This window comes from Hydra viridissima, unplaced genomic scaffold, assembly GCF_058129835.1.
Source record: "Hydra viridissima isolate aposymbiotic clone 2 unplaced genomic scaffold, HvirCarnegie_v1 scaffold_1, whole genome shotgun sequence".
In the NCBI taxonomy this organism is placed as follows: Eukaryota; Metazoa; Cnidaria; class Hydrozoa; order Anthoathecata; family Hydridae; genus Hydra; species Hydra viridissima.
Genome location: NW_028324300.1, coordinates 31,338,420 through 31,357,948, shown reverse-complemented (window position 1 = coordinate 31,357,948; position 19,529 = coordinate 31,338,420). Strand labels below are relative to the sequence as shown.

Sequence of the window (19,529 nt, the reverse complement as noted above, 5' to 3'; positions counted from 1 at the left end):
TCTATTTGAAACACTTAAAATTAAAATACTTCTTAATTGAAAAAAATTACAAAATTAAGATGATACAAAACTGCTTTCAGCATAAATAAATACAAGAAATAATCGGAAAACATATACTTTCTAAAAAAAAGAGTTTACAACAAGATTATTCATCCATTTCAACCTCATTTATATCACTATATTCTTCGCTGTTTTCAATTGTAACGGTTTTTCCAGGCACATAACCTTGCTGTAATAGCAATTCAAGTTTTCGAACTTCTTCAAGTGTAGTTGCATTACTAATAGCCACCTAAAATAAACTTGTTAACTTTACATTTGGTAAAGCAAATATTTTATCACCAATATATAAAACTATGAACTTCTAGAGAGCTTTGAGGACTATACTATGTGACACAATTTTTGTTCTTGGATTCAAAGTGTTATATTTTAATTACTTACTTCTGAAAACTGTAGAAAAAAGACTACATTGAGCACAAACTATGATTTTATGACAACAGCACAAAGAAAATTCATTTTTATTGATACAGAACAAGAAAAATTTCATATTTTTGTTCATTCTGTCAGGTAAAAAACAACAATTGCATAATGAATAGACTTTTAAAAAATCACTCAAAAAGTTTCAGAAATGAGTAGACTTTCTATATGAGTATGATATAATGAGTAGACTGTACTGTAAATCACTTCAGAAATGAGTAAATTTGCAAGTGTACTGTAGATCACTTTCACAAAATAGCCTTTAAATATTGTCCCCCCCCCCCCCCACACACACACACACATTTTTTCATTATACTGTCCTTGATAACAGCATTCAAAGTTGGATAAATCTTGATTAAAGTGCTCATTTTGCTTCTCTTAGTAAGCTCCTATGTTCTTCTTGAATTTTTAGAGATGAAAATCGAGGATAGGGATTTTGAGTGATATTCTGCATCACATTTTGGCGTAATTCTTTATAAGAACCTGAACCACCTTTAAAAGGAGCTTGGTGAACTCATCATTCTATGATATTTTTTAATATTTTTGGTCTGTAGAAGATACTAGTTCTAACCTTAGTCTTGGACAGCTTCAGAAATATTATTTTGGAGATAGTGACAAACTGCTTGATGAGTACTAAGTTGATATGCAGTGGTGGAATAACAGCTACTTTTTATTTAATTTCGGCAAAACAGGTTAGGAAAACACACCTTCAAACCAAGGACAAAACAATAATAAAAATTTGTAACAGTGCTATCAGTTGTAGCAAAAATAATTGTGTATGTATCTATTAGGAACTAATGCATACATTCAAAAATACAGCTGAATTGATAATTAATATAATTTTAAAAATGTCTTTAGATATAATACAAAACCACATTAGAAATCAATTATCAACTTATTCTTCCTTGAGATTTCACAAGAAAATTTCAGGATTAAACTTTCATTTATTTTATTTAATTTTGAATTTGTAAATAAAATTTAATTGAAGATTTCAATTAAAAATTGTTTTATATTTAGAATGTTTTAAGTTATTTTTCTTATTCAATAAAAGAAATAGCAGTATCACATTTTCTGCTTCATACTGTTTAACTATAACTGCCACTTTTTATTGAGAGATTAAAAAGTTTTCAGAAACATGTTTATTTTAAAGAAAGGATAAGTTAAATTTCCTTTAAAGTATTGTGCAACACTTAAATGCAATATATTTATTGAACAATTTTTAAAAACCTTTTTAAGTTTGGAACTTAGAAAAATCATTCTTCATTCATCAAAATATGTGATAATTTTGAGCCATTCAGACATTCTACAACTCATTAAAGTTGTCTGTTTTGCTGTTTCTGTTAAAATTATGAACAAAATGTTTTAAGGCTACCCTAGGTTTGCCTTTCATCAATGTTGAGCAGCTGTGAAAATTCATTAGTAGTTATTTTCATTATTTGTAGTCAAATAAAAAAAACAGCTTAATATTTGAAAGCCTCAAAATCTCAATAAATCCATATTTTACATACCACACTTAAAGTAAAAAAAACATTAAAAAAAAATTATATATAATAATTTTCTTTATGATTTTATACATATTTTATTACCTTACTATTCATGTTTTTATATGTTTATTTTAGAATTAAATTTTTTAAATTATGGCAGCTCTTTTGAAGAAAACTTAAAATGCACAGTACGTTTCTTTAAAATTGTTACATAAGAAATTAGGCAGTTTGCACCTTCAAATGGTAGTTTAAATTAATCACAAAATATAACAACATTTTTAACAAAATATGGTCATGAACCAATTACAAACAACCTAAGTAAAATGCCACTAGTTTTACATCCCCTCATTCCCTCAGTTTTTCGTAAAAAGTACATCAGCTTACTCTCTTAAGATAAATAAGCTATTATTTGAAGTTATTTATATAATCAGAAAATAGTTGTTAACATAAATGCTCAAGAAGAAAAAAAAAAGAAAAAGTCTAGTATTCGGTCATTATAGCAAGTGGATTAACACATTCCATCAAAGTTTTTCCTTTTTTTTTTATTAGTTTTGCTGTATGTGGCTAAATATTATCATGCTGGAAAATAACATTTTAATTTATTTTGGCATTTATAAATTTTTGTTTAAGGGAATTCATGGATCATTTATGACATTTTTCCTGTCTTAACTACATCATTTGCAAACATTTTGGCCCTGTTTACTGCTTTTGAATTCCACATTAAAATCATCATCTCTGAATATATAGGCAGGTTTTTACACATAGTTATCAATACAGCATACTCACTATATGCTTCTTCCAAATAACAATATTTTTAAACATTATTTTACTTTATTAAATATTTTGTTGACACTAAGTCATTAAGTTTTACTAAGTCATAAATTTTGTTGACTATAAAAATATTAATAATAATAATAATAATGATAATGATAATAATAATAATAATAATAATAATAATAATAATAATAATAATAATAATAATAATAATAATAATAATAATAATAATAATAATAATAAAAATAATAATAATAATAAAAATAATAATAAAAATAATAATAATAATAATAAAAATAATAATAATAATAATAATAATAATAATAATAATAATAATAATAATAATAATAATAATAATAATAATAATAATAATAGAGTGTATAATTACTTTCAGAACAGTTTGCTTTCATTATTATAACTACTAATATTGTAATGTCATTTTTCCTCATGATTGCTGCAGATTTTATATTAATATTTGTTTTACTATCTAGTCTCAGCATGGGCATTTTCATTCTCTTCTCTTAAACTTCAGTGAAGACTTGACTGGACTTGAACGTTAATATTCATACTGAGGAGTATTAATTCAGTAGTTATGAACTAAATTTAGTTCAGTAATAATGAACTAAATCAGAGTATTGCTATAAAATATTTTAACCTTTATTGCTTCTTGATCTTTATACTTTTCAGCAAGGAATGCTTCATCTTCTTTGGTTGCAGCAACCACATCTTTAATTTCAAAGCTGAAATAATCAAGCAAATAATTAAGCAAATCTGAACAAGAATACTTTTAGATAATTTCATTAGTATTATTATCATTAATATACAAATACTTTATCAGTAAGACTAATTAGCATTAATAAAAAAACATCTGCAAGTTTATTATATAGAAATTACTATTGCAGACATGATTGCAGCAAGATATTATAGCACACTATTGCTGACATAAGAACACTTTTGATAAAAATAACTACATACGTCTTGCTTCGCTTTGCAGCAATTTCTTTTCTTAAAACTTCTCCTTTCTTACCACTAAACATTTTCTTAGCTGCATCTCTTTCCTAAAATATTTAAACCTTTACCAAAACTATTTACAAAACAAAACAAAAATTAAAAAATCCTTACCAAAAACTAGAAGTAGTCTCGGGAAGGTTAGAATCAAGATAACACAACAAGAAAGAATCAAGATAACAACAGTCAACAACTGTCAACTAACACTTTGTGTTAATCAATTTTTCAAAAGAGAATTGTAAGTTCACAAAAAGGATTTGTTAGCTTAATGGTATATATATTTTTTTACCTTCATTTTTACACGCTGGAAATCTATAATGCGAACTTGTGGGAGCTTGTATATAATATAATTCCGATAATAAGGTTTATTCGTGATTGGATTGCGAAGGAGACTAAAAGAAAAAGAATTTTATTTTTAATTTAAAAATTTACCTGTACCAGTAAGTTATCATTCTCTTTAAATTAACATTATCTAAAAATACTTTAAATTAAAAACAAAAAAACAAATATCAAAAAAAAGATCTTCTTAGTTAACTTTCAGATTTCTAAGTAGATTTGTGGTAAAGAATTATCATTTATTATGGTTCTCAAGTTGATCTCATTTAGAGGTCACAAACCTCAAAGAACATTCTTAAAAGTAAAACTTATGTATTAGCAATCACTGAAGCTGTGATTGCCAATGCAGCAATAAATTTGAATTTCAATTTTTATGATTATTTTCTAGCAATTAGGAAACTATGATAATTGCAGTAGTGTGTCTATAATCACTATTATTGGATTTGCTGTAATTCATTATGTTTTAATTATTGTTACTTAAATGCTACAGTAGTAACACTCATACATAAAAAGCAACTATTACAACTATTAGCAGCATTCTGTGAATCATAAGCTTAGAATCACTGTGGTAGCGTTTGGTATGTTGTATTAAAATATGCTAAGCAAAAATAAATTTGTACCTGATACTTGTTAGAGATTTGACTGTAGACAGTGGATCAATATCAGCCTGAATATGAGAGTAAACTGTTTTAATGATATAAAAGAATAAGTTAGGAAATATTCAAAAAAGAAAAAATTATGCTCAATTTAGAATGCATTTTAAATAATTACAGTAAAGTCCCAAAAACTAGAAACCCCCTCAAACTTCCAGAAACTCAAAATATTTTCAAACTCCCATTGAAACCTGATTAATATTTTCTCATAAAAATCATTCAATAACTCATACTTTCCATAAATTGAACTGTGTTATCTGTCTGGTGACTAATATTCTGCAGATATCTTGAACTTTAGAGGAAAAATAAAACCTTAGTGAAAGTAGTTATTGTTGTAACTTTCATTAACTTAAAATTTTTGCTAGTTAATTAAGCTGTTTATTGTCTTGAGCCATCAAGCGAATTACACAGCCAAGTTTTGCAACAAATTATTTAAAAAATTATTTAAAGTATGATAAGACCTTTTGATATTCAAATTGAGTAGTAGCTTGCAGCATAAGTTATACTATTGTGCATTAGAATACTACAATAGAAGTCATTGTGTTTACATTTTGATGACTTTTTCTTTTTGTGAAAAAAGAAAATGATCATCAAAATCAAAGTCTTAGGTTGCTATAAAAAAAAGCATTCTAAAATATACACTGTTAAATTGGATACACTCTTATTGGATACACTGTTAACTTAGATAAAAAATAAAACATTTTCAAATCTACAAAGACGCATGGGAACAAATCTAAATGTAGGAGAATTAAAGAAGGAACATTTGCATTATTTTGGATAATTTAGATTATCTCATTTTAAAATGGTTTTTAGATCTAAGGAGTAGAAATGTAGTATCAGCATCTGAAAACAAAAGTCAGAGAACTTGCTGAAATAATCAACATCATGGTTGAGTTAATTGTTGGAAAAACAGGTATGTTTCTTTCAAGACAGTATCAGGAGATGGAAACTCTTGAATGGCTGAAATGACGATGCCATGGAAGAAAACAACTCTCTACAATTTCATTCAGGTATAAACTTGATGAATTTTGTAATGCAGATGAATTTCGGATTGTTTAAATTGTATGCATCCAAAAAAGTCACTCAATCTTTGATCTTGCATAGGGTAAAAATACAGTAAAATTCATCTTATGGCTTGCATAGGGTAAAAATACAGTAAAATTCATCTTCTTAGAATGGTGGCAGTAAATGCAGCAGGTTATAAAATACCTATATCTGTGATAGGTAAATCAAAATCCCCTTGCTTGCTAAGTTAAACACTTACTTTACAGATTCAGAAATCAAATTAAAAGCTGGATGGATAGCATGCTGTTTGAGGAATGGATATGTAAAATGGATATAAAGTTTGCGAAAGAGAAGAAGAATGTTTATCATAGATAAAATGCCCAGCACATCCAATGATTTACAATCTAAAATCTATAAAGCTCATTTTAACACAATATCTTAACTCCAACCAATCGATGAAATTTTATGACAGATCTTTTGCATTACAACTGGTCCTAGCCATCGATAAAGGAAAAGAAAATGGATGAAATTTTATGACAGATCTTTGGCATTAAGACTGATCCTAGCCATCGATAAAGGCAAAGGTATTCCTGTTTTTTCAATTTCAAACACAATTAGAATGTTTAATCTTACCAATATAAATTGAAGATCAGCAGAAATCTACCTAATTAGATGAAGATGACAACCCCTTTAAAGATCTTCAAAATCAGATTAAAAAACTTGATTATTTATACCCTCCAGGTACAACAGCTGAAGATGTCATTTCTAAACACAAAAACATAATGAGCACAGTACCTTTACTAACAGATGAAAAGTTGATAGAAGAAGTAAAGAAAGCAAGGAATGAAGATAATGCTGATGACAAAGAAGATAAAGATGATAATACTATAATAAACCAAGTTTGCTGCAAAGTTAGTGATATTCAGGAGGTTGATAAACAATTGAGATGATTAACAACTTCACAACATTTTAAATTAGGGTATTTTACAAAATAAAATTGAGTTGTTTTTAAAAAAGTTCTTGGTCTGTTGGAGTTAATCTCATTTGAGATAAATGTGTTTTCAGTAATAAAATAAACACTTCATAGATTTTTTCATACGCATCAAACCATACGATTGCTTAATTAGCTTAAATAGTTAAACTAAAATTTAAACAATAACCTATTCATCACCTTTTCATCCATTGGTTATGATGAACTTTATTCGTCATCTGTTATGATGTATTTTATTTATCTTTCAGATTGAGTAGAAAAGAAAACTTTTGATAACTCTAATTATTTTCACTTTTATCTGCAAATGTTCAAGTTATTGACTAGATAACTTGATAGATAACTAAACTACTCTCTTGGTCTCTTGGTATTTATATTTGGATCAAATAAAGAAGATAATGTAGTTAATGAAGCAAAATTCTAGCTAGGTAGGTATCTGCTACCTTAAAGCACTGTATTTTAAATTATAAATATCTTTCATAAAAACAAAAAAACATTTATATGTCACCCCACAGCATAACTGGCATTTTGGAAATAGGATAAACCAAGCAATAAAAAAAATCAATTTGCTACACTGTAAAAAAAAAAAAAAAAAAAAAAAAAAAATACACAAATAATATTTATAAAACATACGAGTTCTGCTATGTTATTATTAGTCAAAATGAGTGTTTCTAATTGAGGTAGTACCAATTCCAAATTCTCTTCAAAACGACTAGAAAAATGAAGAAAAAAAAAAAAAAAAAAGTAAATAAAAATATTGAAAAACTATGAAAATGTAATAAATTATTATCAGTTATAGAAAAGAACTTATAAAAAAATTATGAGTTCCTTTTCTGATAACAACTTGTTATATTTTCCTAGTTTACATTTATGAAATCAAATCTTTTATGAAAACAAGATCAAATGTAACTAGTTATAAATATTAGTTATGAAAATTTTAAAATCTCCATTAAAATTAATTAGGTACTAGAATCTCCATTAAAAATTTTCCTAAAATTGCATCTAAACATCAAGTGTAAAAATAATTATTAGATAAAGGTCCTCAAGTTTAGAATTTAAGCATTTATGCTTTATTTTAAATTTTTCAATTACTTTATGACAATAAAAAAATTCTATATCATAAAATTTAAGCATCAAATAAAAAAGCTATTCTGAAATTACAATATCATCTTTAAAGTGATCCTGAAGTCAAGAATGTTTATTACAATATATGTGCCATGATATAAAAAGCATATCTTTAAAACATTTAGTGTTTAATTGTGCTAATATATCAGAGGCTCAACTTTTGAAGAGTTTCTTAGTATTAACTGAAAATAACATAACAGAAAAGCATTCACAAATAAATGTTTTAAATGAATATTTAATGACAAGTGAACTAAAGAAAGTGAAGAGTTTATTAAGAAGTATTTTGTTTGTAGCTATATTTGAATAAAACTCTAAATATTTCTACATATGGTAGATTGGAAAAATCTAGAAGGGCAGCAATAAGAGTTGTTACAGTAATATTTGTCCGGTTAAAGGTCAATTTTTTAAAAGAGAATTAAACTTTTAAAAATGTCATAAAATTATCAAAAAAATAAATTTGGCACAACCATAAAAAATATCCTGAATTTACAGCAGTAATCAACTGTCATGCATATGGTTCAACAGTATTTAAATCTTGAATCATTGCCAGCCATCAGGTAAACTCACAGCATGGGCTAGGGTAGGTTTGGGTGGGACAGGAGAAACAGGCAAATGGGTTGTAGAGGAACCTTGATGATCAATCAAATTGAACATATTCTCACTTTTCTTTTTTCTTTAAGACAGTTATTGAGCTATTTGTCTAACAGAACTTTATTCTTTTCTGTTTTAAATTGACTAAGGAGCTTGGACATGTGTATTTATATTTTCTACTTATATGCTAAATCCTTGAACCTTATAAAAACATTTAAATTAGGAAAATTAGAAGGGTTCTTTATTCTAAGCCAAGAATATTTGATTAGGGATTATTTGATATTAATTGAAATTGAAAGTTTTTTAAAATAAAAAAACTTCATAAACATTAGAGAGTAAACTAAGGTATAATTTCATTACTTTACAAAACAAAAGGTATATATTGAAATAAAAAACTATTACCAATAGTTAATTTTTCATAAAATTGTTTTCCAAATAAGCTGTTGCAAAAGAGTTTTAAAATGTTTTGACTCACAGGATCTTCAGGACCACTTTAAGATGTTATAACCCAAAGTTAGCATTAAATGTAATTTCATAAAAAACAATTTTTCTACAAAGTAATTTGCTGTAATTTAAGTATAAATTAAACAAAGATATCTGAGAGTAATAATAGAAATAAAAGCTAATTATATGTAATTAAACTGAAATTTATATAAAATAGAAAGTTTATAACAAAAAAATAGAACATATTAAGTAAATCTATATAAATATGAAAAGGATATCTGTGACGCTGGGTTGTGACTTAATGCATGGTTTATCTATCTTACCTTAAATTAAAAGCTCCTCTCATCACCATTTGCACCAAATGAATATTAAACTAATATTAATTCACAAATAAAAACATTTGATTACTAACATCTTTTTTGTTTGAAGAAAAAAACAAACTAATGCAATAATTTTGGCAAATTTTTAGATTTAATTCTACTATTTCTCTGTTTCATATCTGGCATATAAGGTACTTTTTAATTTATACCTAAGCCTATGAGGGAATTTGATTACTATTTAATGAGAAAGCAATATTACATACAATCATATTAACAGCAGATCTCTAAGTGAAAAAGACAGAAGTGAATGAAAAACTGTTTGTTTATAAAGATATATTTGGCTAATGAGTTTCATTAAAGCTTAAATGTGTGATTGTGCAATCTTCAAAAATAATTGATTTAAAAAAAGTAATTATACCATATAGATCTTCCGCATCTTCAAGAGTTAAATTCAATCTTAAATCATTATCTTCACTATTGATATCATTAGCACATATATCAACATTAAATTGGTTGTATAACTTATTTTTCAGTTTTTGGTTTAAGTTTTATGTACCATGTGTGTTATTAGTGCCTTACATTATTTTTCATCATTTAAACTTAGGATGGATTTAAACTTTGGCAAATATTTGGTTTTCATTTAAAGCTAATAAAATTATATTCAATCAGGAAGAATGTTACTAAATTTTCAAAAAATTGTTTTAAAGCATGGCTTTGATGCAGCAATCATGTCTTTTGGATAGGTTTGACATCTAAATATATTGTAAATTACATTTTTAATTTTTTTTTTTTCAAGTTTTAAAACCCTAAATTTTAGTTTTGTTTTTCAATCTATATTTAATAAAGAAGACAAATCTGAACCAAAGTTTAAAAATTTTTTCAAACTTGATGCAAGCTAGAAAAAAGCCCCTGGAAACCAACATTAACATATATATTAGGGGAAGGTGTTCTAAACATATATTTATATACACAATTTTAATTGTTCCAAGTTAATAAATCTTTATGATAAGTCTACATTTGATTTAAAGAAATAAGTAACTTAGAAAAAATGTTAATAATATTTGTTAAGATAAGCTATAATATGGTGTAAGGTTATTAATGCTTCACTTAGTAAAATGCATAATTACATCATGTACCGTAAAAGTGCCTAACTTTGCACAACTGTTGGTAACTTTGCACAACAGCATGTCAAAGATGTTTTACTCTCTAGCAACTAAAAATTTGAACTACAAATGCAAATCACTTTAGAATCCGACGGTTTGTTTTAGTGTCAATACGAAACTCATGTAAAATAGTTTTATAAACGCGATTTCTCGCAACACAAGTCGTTTTGTGTAAACATAGAAGTAGAATACAAAAATTATGTCTTAAAACTTTTATCTGTGCAGCAGATCAGAATTGAACTCAAAAGTGAATAAACTGCATAAAGTTTTTATTATGGTATTGATTTGAAGTATACAAAGTGTTTAAACTAATATCAATTTAAAAAAATTAAATTTAACAGTCTTGTAAATAAAGTACTTTTTTGGCAGAATTTGGGGTAACTTTGCATGTACAAAGTTCACCTTAAATGTCGTTGGTCATCCAAAAGCAATACTTTCTAAATTTTCATGCAAATATTTTATATAATAGAGTTATTTCATACTTTTTTTATAGCTTTAAATAATTTCTTGGGTACCTCAAGGTCAAACTAAATTATTATTAGTAATGTTTTTTCCAGATGTCAAGTCATTACAAAAAGAATCTTAAAACCAGAAAATACAAAAACTATACAGAGGACGATCTAGCTAAATGTCTTGAAGATGTAAAATCTAAAAAGCTGACACAAGAGCAAGCTGCTACAAAATATGGTGTTAGTCGAAGAACGATTTGTTACAAATTGAAAGGAGAGCATAACTTAACACCTGATTTAATCAAGTCATTTTTACAAAGACATCCAGAACTAACAAACAAATTTGTGCCAAACATAAAAAAATCATGAGCAAATGTTAATGAAGAAATTCTAAAAGAATATACTCAACATCTTACCAAAACCATACAAGATGTTCCTCCAGGCAACATGATGAAACAATTACAACTATGATGAAACAAATCTAACTGATGACCCTGGCTTAAAAAAGTGCATGGTAAAAAGAGGCAGTAAATACCCTACAAATATAAGAAACACTTTTTTTTTTGTTTATAAGGCTACTAATCTGTGGTCAACTTGGTGTGTAGGAGGTCCTAAAGGAGCTAGATACTTCAGTACTAAAAGTTGGTGGTTTGATGGAGTAGCTTTCGAAGAGTGGTTTTTTTCTATAGTTTTACCTTCTTTGAAAAAGAAGTTAGGAGTTAAAGTTCTCTTAGGCAATAACCTATCCTTTCACATCTCTCCAAAAATTATTGAAGCCTGTGAAGAAAATGAAATAAAGTTTGTTTGTCTACCACTTAATAGTACACATATAACTCAACCTCAAGATGTAGCTTTCTTTAAACCTTTGAAAACAGCTTGGCGTAAAATTATCACAGAGTATAAAGATTCACCTGTTGGTTGCACAAAGACATCTCTTGACAAACAACATTTCCCAGAACTTTTTAATAAGTTAATGTCTGCTGTAGAGCCAAATCAGGCTAGCAATTTACAATCAGGTTTTAGAAAGTGCGGTGTCTATCCAGTGAATGTCAATGAACTTCTTAAAAAATTTAGAGAAAGAGAATCTTATGATAAAGAATTTCTAGAAGACAGCTTTAAGGTTTTCTTTCAAAACAAATTTAAATCTTTGGAATCTGTAGGAACTAATAAATGAAAAAAGAACTTTCTGTTCCTGCAGGCAAAAGTGTTAGCATTGAAGATCTAGAAAAATTTAACGAGAGTTGTGATTTTGCCTCAAAGAAAATTGCAAAGAGGAAAAACCAAGAAAAAATAGGAAACTTTTCAAAGTACCAGAATCAGGCTTTCAGTAGGGCTTTTGAACTGTGTTTTGTAATTTTGATTTTTTATTCAAAAAAAGGAAATCTTTAATCATTTTAGTTTATCTAAAAGTAATCTTTAATTATTTAAGTTTACCAAGATACAAATGAGCTTTTTTGTGTTTTTAATGAGGTTGTGTTCAGTTTTATTTTATCGTAGCATGTTATATTCTTTATTAAGCATAATAATGCTAAAATTAATCTTTTGTTTTTTTTGTTAAACTACCCTTTGAATTATTTTTCCTTCAGAAAGTATGAAAAAAGAGGTCACTTTGCACCAATTCCATACATATCATAAAGATATTCTAATTTTTTTTTAAGTTGTGAAAAGTTAGATACTTTTACGGTATTTAAGTTATTTTTGGATGACAGTCAATCACATTTGGGATTTTATCAATAGCTTTAAAAGAATTTCATATGTGCTTCAATAAAAACTAAGCATACATGAGGGCATGGTTACATTACTATTGGCAATTGCTCTAAACCTAGCAGCAATTACCAAGTGTCACACTTGACAATTTCTTAATAGCGGTCAAAATAAAATTATATGTGAACTATAAATCAATTGATCTACATGACATTTTCATTTGTTTTCTTCTCAAACACCATCCTTAGCTACTTTCTCATTTCTTTTATTCTAATAATACAAAATTCTTTTATTCTATTTTAGTACTTCCTCACAAATCTTTTGATAAAAATTTCCATAAATCACCTATTTAATCTAACTAAACATCAATAACAAATAACTATTTTTACATATATAAACAGTTTTTACTTTTATGTATTCTTGTTATTAATCAAAACTAGTTAATAGCAATAATTTCACAACTACAATGTTGAATGCAGCTTTTAACATTGTCTTCTTCATCTAAAAAACCAATGCTAGAGCCACAAAAGTCAAAGAATAGACTGAAAAGCAATGGCAATTTTTAACAAAGTTACACTTAGATAAGTTCTGAAAATCCTGAAGTAGAGATGTTCAAGTGGAACATTACGCAAACTATTAAAATATCTTGTCTCAAAGCTAATTATTTTGCTCCATATGCCAAAGCCTCCAAAAAACCAACAAAAGCAATTGGTTAGCTGATTAGTGAATAGATTGAAATACTTATTACAAGGATTATCATTCAAGACCTATATTCGATTTCTCTCATTGAAAGACTTGGGTTCAGATTTATCAAAATTATCAAATTACAAGATTTTTGCCACTAAGTGTAGGTCTTAAAATGTTGCTACTGATAATATTTCAAGAAAAAAAAATTAACCATCTACTTGACAAAAATGAGATTTCCAGCTATAGATAAGTTAACTAAGTTTTGTTCACTAAGGTTTTTAGCACAACACAGCTTTACATAAAGCTGTGTTGTGCTAAAAGCTTTATGTAAAGCTGTGTTGTTGAAAGTTTATGCGATTATCGTTAGCATCTGGACTAAATGAGTGCTTCTTCATTCTCAACTACCAAAAATGTTGATCAAGATGATCTTATTACAACTTTCTTTATTCCATGCTTTAAAGAGTGGCATGTAACTCTACTAAATCAGCATTAAGCATCTAATCATGCATTATATATATGACAGATAAAAACAAAATATGTGATTTATCAAGATAAGCTAATTTAACATCTTCAGATAGAATTTTTTTAAGATTGAAATATGTTTCAATCTTACAAATATTGCATTAAAATTCATTAAATAAGGATAAACATCCTTATTTCATTTTTTAAACATTTTTATACATATTTGTTAAAAAAGGGTCAGAGTTTAATTTAAGAAACAATTTTTTTTAACTACATGTGTTAAATTGTTAAGCTTTTTTAATTTATGAAAAAAATTACCTTTTGAGATTGATTTCCACATTAGATGATCATACACTGTCATTTAAAGATTAGTCTTGTAATGATCTACATTCCACAATTTGAAAAAAATGCAACTTTATTGCATGTTGTCAAACTGTCAAACTTTTTTGCTCTTTATCAGACCAGATAAAAAAACACATTTAAGAAAACGATAATGATGTTTTTACAACCATTAAAACAAGACTTTGTTTGTGTCAAGCTTAGACTTGACACAAACTCTTGCTCTAATCTAAATCATGGTAAATGCACCTGAACATTTCACAATAACTTAAGAAACTGGGGTATTTATACAAACAAAAGCTTTAATCTGTATCTTATTGAGAGGCCAGAGTTACTAAACAGTCTTTTTATTGGGACATTATGTTAAGCTGTTTATTTAGTTTAAAGAAGCATGTTTTTATGCCCGAAATGGTTTGAGATTAGTTTAGGAATTGATTATTTAAATGCAAAGATTCTAAAAGAAAATGAATTTCTGAGAGAAACTTTCAAAAAGCAGACTTTTAATTTGTACTTATATTATTTTCTTACTTTTGCACACTTTCCCAATATAATATACACACTTGTCCAAAATTGGAAATAACTACTCCGAAGCTTCCCGAAAAAACCCTTTGGAGCGGAGTATCTACATATGTTCCTGATTAGAAAAATGAAAAAAATGAAATCCTTCATGACCGTCCGAGCGAGAAATTTCAGTTTAAAAAATAAGATTTTTGCCAAAAAAAATTTTAATTTTTTTTTTCAAAATTTGATGAAAAAATCAGTTCTTAAGTATTAGCGGCACATCCCTAATAAAATATTGAACCAAATTTCGGGAAAAGGCATTTTAATGACATATTCATGTTTTCATTCGTGGAATGCACAACTCAAAAATGCCAAACTCAGCAAAAAATCATGAAGACTGTCGGAAGTCAGTTTGTCTCCTCTGTATGAAAAAATGTTCTAGGGAGCTAACAAGTTTTCTTAAAGACCAAGTCAAGAGTCTGATTTCTCAGGATGTTGACTTTTGTGACACACGAGTCCCACTTGGAATGTGTGATTCTTGCAGACTGCTTCTGAGGAGAAAGAAAAACGGTGAGAATGTCTCTGTCCCTCCCATTTTTGATTTCTCATCTGTCATCCCTAGGCCTGAGACAAGAAGACAGCAGTGTGATTGCATCATTTGCAAAATTGGACACCTGAAAGCATTGCAAAAGCACCCATTTGAAATGCCACAACAGCCTTTACCATCCCAAGACCAAAGAAGATGTTCTGATTGCCTCTCCTTAATTGGAAGAGGAGTACCTCATCAATGCAATCAGTTCACATTCAGGCATAACATAAAGATGTTGGCATCAAAAGATTCCAAAGTCAGTGAACAGATTGCTTCAGCAGTCATTTCATCTAAAGAGGCTTCTCCTCATGGAACCCTAAGAATAGCACAAAGTGGTGGTGGGCGACCTTTGCCAATTACTCCAGGTAACAGTAACTTGCAAATCTTTTATCTGATAGTAATTAAAACTTTGTCATTGTCTTTGTCTTTTACAAAAGAAAAAACCTTTAACAAATAAAATTTGCAGTTCAAATCTAAACTTTACTTTCCATAAAGAAAACTTGGTTGTTTATGTGAAAAATTTGCTCCTACTCATAGCAATGTTTTTAATACAGGTGCAGCAAGCGCAAAAAGACTCTTTGGTGATGAAGTAGTTCTAAAAGCCCAAGACCTTGCAAACATTCAGACAAACACAGGGCTGTCTAATGCAAGCGTCAAAAAATTGGCCTCAACATTGAACCATGTTGCACAAGCCAGAGTTGTTGAACCTCAATTCCGGGCAAAATTCCATCAAATAGGTACACAACTATCTGAACATTTCACTCACACAAACATAACTGTGACACATGAAAAGTCTCAGACAAAGAAACAAATTGTGGTTCACTGCAAGAATCTCTCTGAACTTCTCAATGATGTCTTGCTCAAAAGACAAGTGTATAAAGAGCACATAGTCAAGCTTGGAATTGACAGTGGTGGTGGTTTCCTCAAGGTTAGCCTTGGGATTCAAGAAGATGAATTGATTTCTCAAGTTCAAGCTCCACCAGACAAGAAGACACTTACATCTTTTGCAGCAAAAGACAGTGGTGTGAAATCTCAACTTCTTGTTGCTGTAGCAGAGGATGTACCAGAAAACTATGAGAATTTGAGAACATTACTATCTCTCATCTTCTCTGAGCGAGTTGACTTTCTTCTTTCAAGTGACCTGAAGGTGGCAAACCTTGTGTGTGGGCTTCAGTCACATGCCAGCTCACACCCTTGCACATGGTGTGACATTGACCACAATAGATTATCACAGAATGGTAACTTTCGAACCTTTGGATCCATCAGAAGATCTTATGCCTCATTTAAAGCAGCTGGTTTAGACATGAAAAAGGCTAAACAATTTCAGAATGTGGTGCATGAGCCCCTCTTGGATTTTTCTGACAATGCACTTGTTCTTGACATCATACCACCAATGGAGCTACATCTCCTTCTCGGTGTAGTGAACCATCTGTTCAAGGCACTAAAGGACTCCTGGCCTGAGGCTGAAGAATGGCCTAAAGCTCTTCATATCAAAGAACAGCCTTTTCACGGAGGGCAGTTTGCTGGGAATGAATGCCGCAAACTCCTCAAAAATGTTGACCTTCTTCAAAGACAAGCAGAGAATTGTTCAGCTTTTCATGTTTTTCCATTCATCGACACTTTGAGAAAGTTTGATGCAGTTGTGAATGCCTGCTTTGGAAATCATCTGGATTCAAACTACTCAAAGAAAATTGACCAATTTCAACTGGCTTTCCTCTCCTTGCCAAAAGTAAGTGTGAGTCCAAAAGTCCACACTGTCTTCTTTCATGTCAAGGATTTCATTGATCGTCACAAAAAGTCTCTTGGACCATTCAGCGAACAGACAACAGAAGCCCTTCATCACAGTTTCCGAACCCACTGGGAGAGATACAAAAGGCCTCTGGGTCATCCAGACTATCCAGAAAAGTTGCTGAGTTGCATAGTAGATTTCAACAGCAAGCGTCTTTAATGCAAAGTTATCAAGAAAACATCGTCTCTTTGTTTCAGTTTATTTATGTTTTAGTTTTTCAAAAAAGCTTGACTAACTAACATTAAAGCTGCCCCCAACTCAATTTTTTAAAGAGTACATTGTTTTCTCACATTGTTTTCTCACATTATTTCTTTGTTATGTGTTCATAGAATAAAAAGAATAAAAGCAATCTACAGTGGACAATTGTTAAATCATTTTAAAAAAAATCAAAATTAAACTTGCTAAACAATCATTTTACTTTTGATTTTGAAGTTTTTTAAACATTTTAGTGACTTACCCATGCATCAGGGATCTGTTATGTAGTGTAGATCAATGTTTAGTGAATAAAAAATGTGTTTTCTTTTGATTGCAAAAAAATATTTTTTGTCGCAATTTCTTACATTTTAAAACTAAAATTTCTCGCTCGGACGGTCATGAAGGATTTCATTTTTTTCATTTTTCTAATCAGGAACATATGTAGATACTTCGCTCCAAAGGGTTTTTTCGGGAAGCTTCGGAGTAATTATTTCCCATTTTGGACAAGTGTGTATATTTTGCACACATTTACTTCACAATATAATATAAAATTAAACAGTAAAAAGAGTAAAAAAAATTAAAATATTGAAAGTAAACATCAAAAAATTAATAAAAAAAACTTAAAAAAGGTTTACCAGATTCGGTTGTTGTTAAGCAACAACATTCTTAGTCTTTTGAGAAGAGGAAAACCTTCAACTTTCTTGATATCATTGTCTGACATATCAATGCAATCAAACTGATCCTGAAAAGAAAATTACTGCTTCAGCTTCAGATTTTAAACAAATATTTAAACCAAGATAACTTTAGGAATAATAAAATTTTTTGGGGGAAAATGCTCTGACTTCAGGGCTTTATTAATGATTTTAAAAGACACAAAATTTCACACTGGGTCCAATTTAAAAATAATTAAAAATTACACTGAGCTAACTTAATTATAATGAAAATATAATGATTGTTAATAAAAACAATTTAGTAATTTTATTTTTTTATCTAAAAGCAAATTAATTTCTTAACAATGTGGACACAAATCTAAGCATTTTACCAAGGTTGCTCCAAGATTTTCAATGACAGAAATTTTGCATCCACGAAGATCAATCTCACGATCTTTTAGAGGATTTGTATATTGGGGCGATTGCTCAATAACATCAGCTGTAAGCTTTACCATCTTATAAATATTTACCAACAGTTTGCTGCAACAATTAAATTTGTTATGAACATAATTAAAATTAAGCAAAAAGAAATTATGAAGTAAATTTTAAATAAGTACAAAATAAATTACGAACAAGTAAGTGCTTAAGTACAAAATAAATTATGAACAAACTCCTTATTTAGATAAAACCTCCATATATAATACCAACTAAATTGTTTTAAAAAGAGAAATTACAAAAATATGCCCCTCTTTTTGATTGATGACAATTATTTAGTTGAAGAAAAACAGATTATTCATGATGAAATTTTAAATTTTAAATGAAATTATATTTGAATAATTATTTTGAATAACTAATAAAAAGCTAAGATTTGAATTTTTTTAGATATAAAAGAATTGTAGCTAATTTAAAGTTAGTAATTAACTTGCAGTTATTTTTTACTAAAATCTCAAGGCTTAATTTCTCTGAGTTTTTTGACCAAACAATTTATAAATATCATATTTATTCATAAAATATGTAAATAATATTTTATAAAATCCAATTTCAGAAGCACTTTCTTTTATCACCAAATAATGCTAAAAATCTGAATGTATACAATAACTAATTATGTTTTTTTATTTAAGGTAAGATAAATTTTCAAAAATAAAATCAAAGAATTATTTTAAACTTCATTTGAATAATGAATTAGAAAAAAAAGGCTTATTAAGAGAAAAAAGTAAACAAAAAATAATATGAAAACAGTTTTAAAAATAACTACTTTGAGTATTGTTATCTAGTATATTGCTATTTGCATTACAATAAATAAACTTATAACTCAGTAAACTTTATATCAAATATAAATTTCATAATAATCTCCATTTTTCGAAAATAAACAATACAAATATAATTTAAATCTAATATTTACCAAATTTTGGTAATTAACTATTCTGTAGCTCTGGTACAGAACATCATATAAAAATATTAAAATATAGAAATATATATAATTTTAATTTCTAGAAGATCCATTTCCAAACTTCTTGTAAGTTACAGCTAAGTTTGCTTTAAGAAACACTTTTACATATATTGTATAAAAGAACAAATTTATTAAGTTCAAATAAATTAAGAAAAAAAGGTTTAAGTCTTAAAATAAAAAACAATAAAACTTCAAACTTTAAAAATTTAAAAATACTGTTAATCTTTGAAAATACAGGCAACCTTTAGACATTGATTATAAACCCTAAAATACTTATATATTATATTATACTATATTACATTATATTACATTATATTATATTATATTATATTATTATTATTATTATTAT

General features: G+C 27.9%; 2 protein-coding genes and 1 pseudogene across 3 annotated transcripts; 2 read left to right on the top strand and 1 right to left on the bottom strand.

Annotated features, from left to right (window-relative positions):
• Positions 1–99: 99 nt before the first annotated feature.
• Positions 100–18,305, bottom strand: LOC145192631 (U2 small nuclear ribonucleoprotein A'-like). The gene is made up of 8 exons (XM_090088371.1): positions 18,123–18,305; positions 17,716–17,822; positions 7,356–7,434; positions 4,697–4,743; positions 4,030–4,132; positions 3,708–3,790; positions 3,388–3,472; positions 100–289 (listed from the first exon to the last, which is right to left on the bottom strand). Exons 1-8 carry the CDS (start codon positions 18,243–18,245, stop codon positions 146–148), a joined length of 771 nt encoding a protein of 256 aa, XP_089944497.1. The 5' UTR covers positions 18,246–18,305; the 3' UTR covers positions 100–145.
• Positions 9,173–12,311, top strand: LOC149894521 (uncharacterized; annotated as a pseudogene). The gene is made up of 2 exons (XR_016446243.1): positions 9,173–12,141; positions 12,244–12,311. The product of XR_016446243.1 is annotated as an uncharacterized LOC149894521 (transcript).
• Positions 14,876–17,486, top strand: LOC149894520 (uncharacterized). Its single transcript, XM_090070452.1, has 2 exons — positions 14,876–15,461; positions 15,651–17,486. Exons 1-2 carry the CDS (start codon positions 14,876–14,878, stop codon positions 17,042–17,044), a joined length of 1,980 nt encoding a protein of 659 aa, XP_089926578.1. The 3' UTR covers positions 17,045–17,486.
• Positions 18,306–19,529: the final 1,224 nt, after the last annotated feature.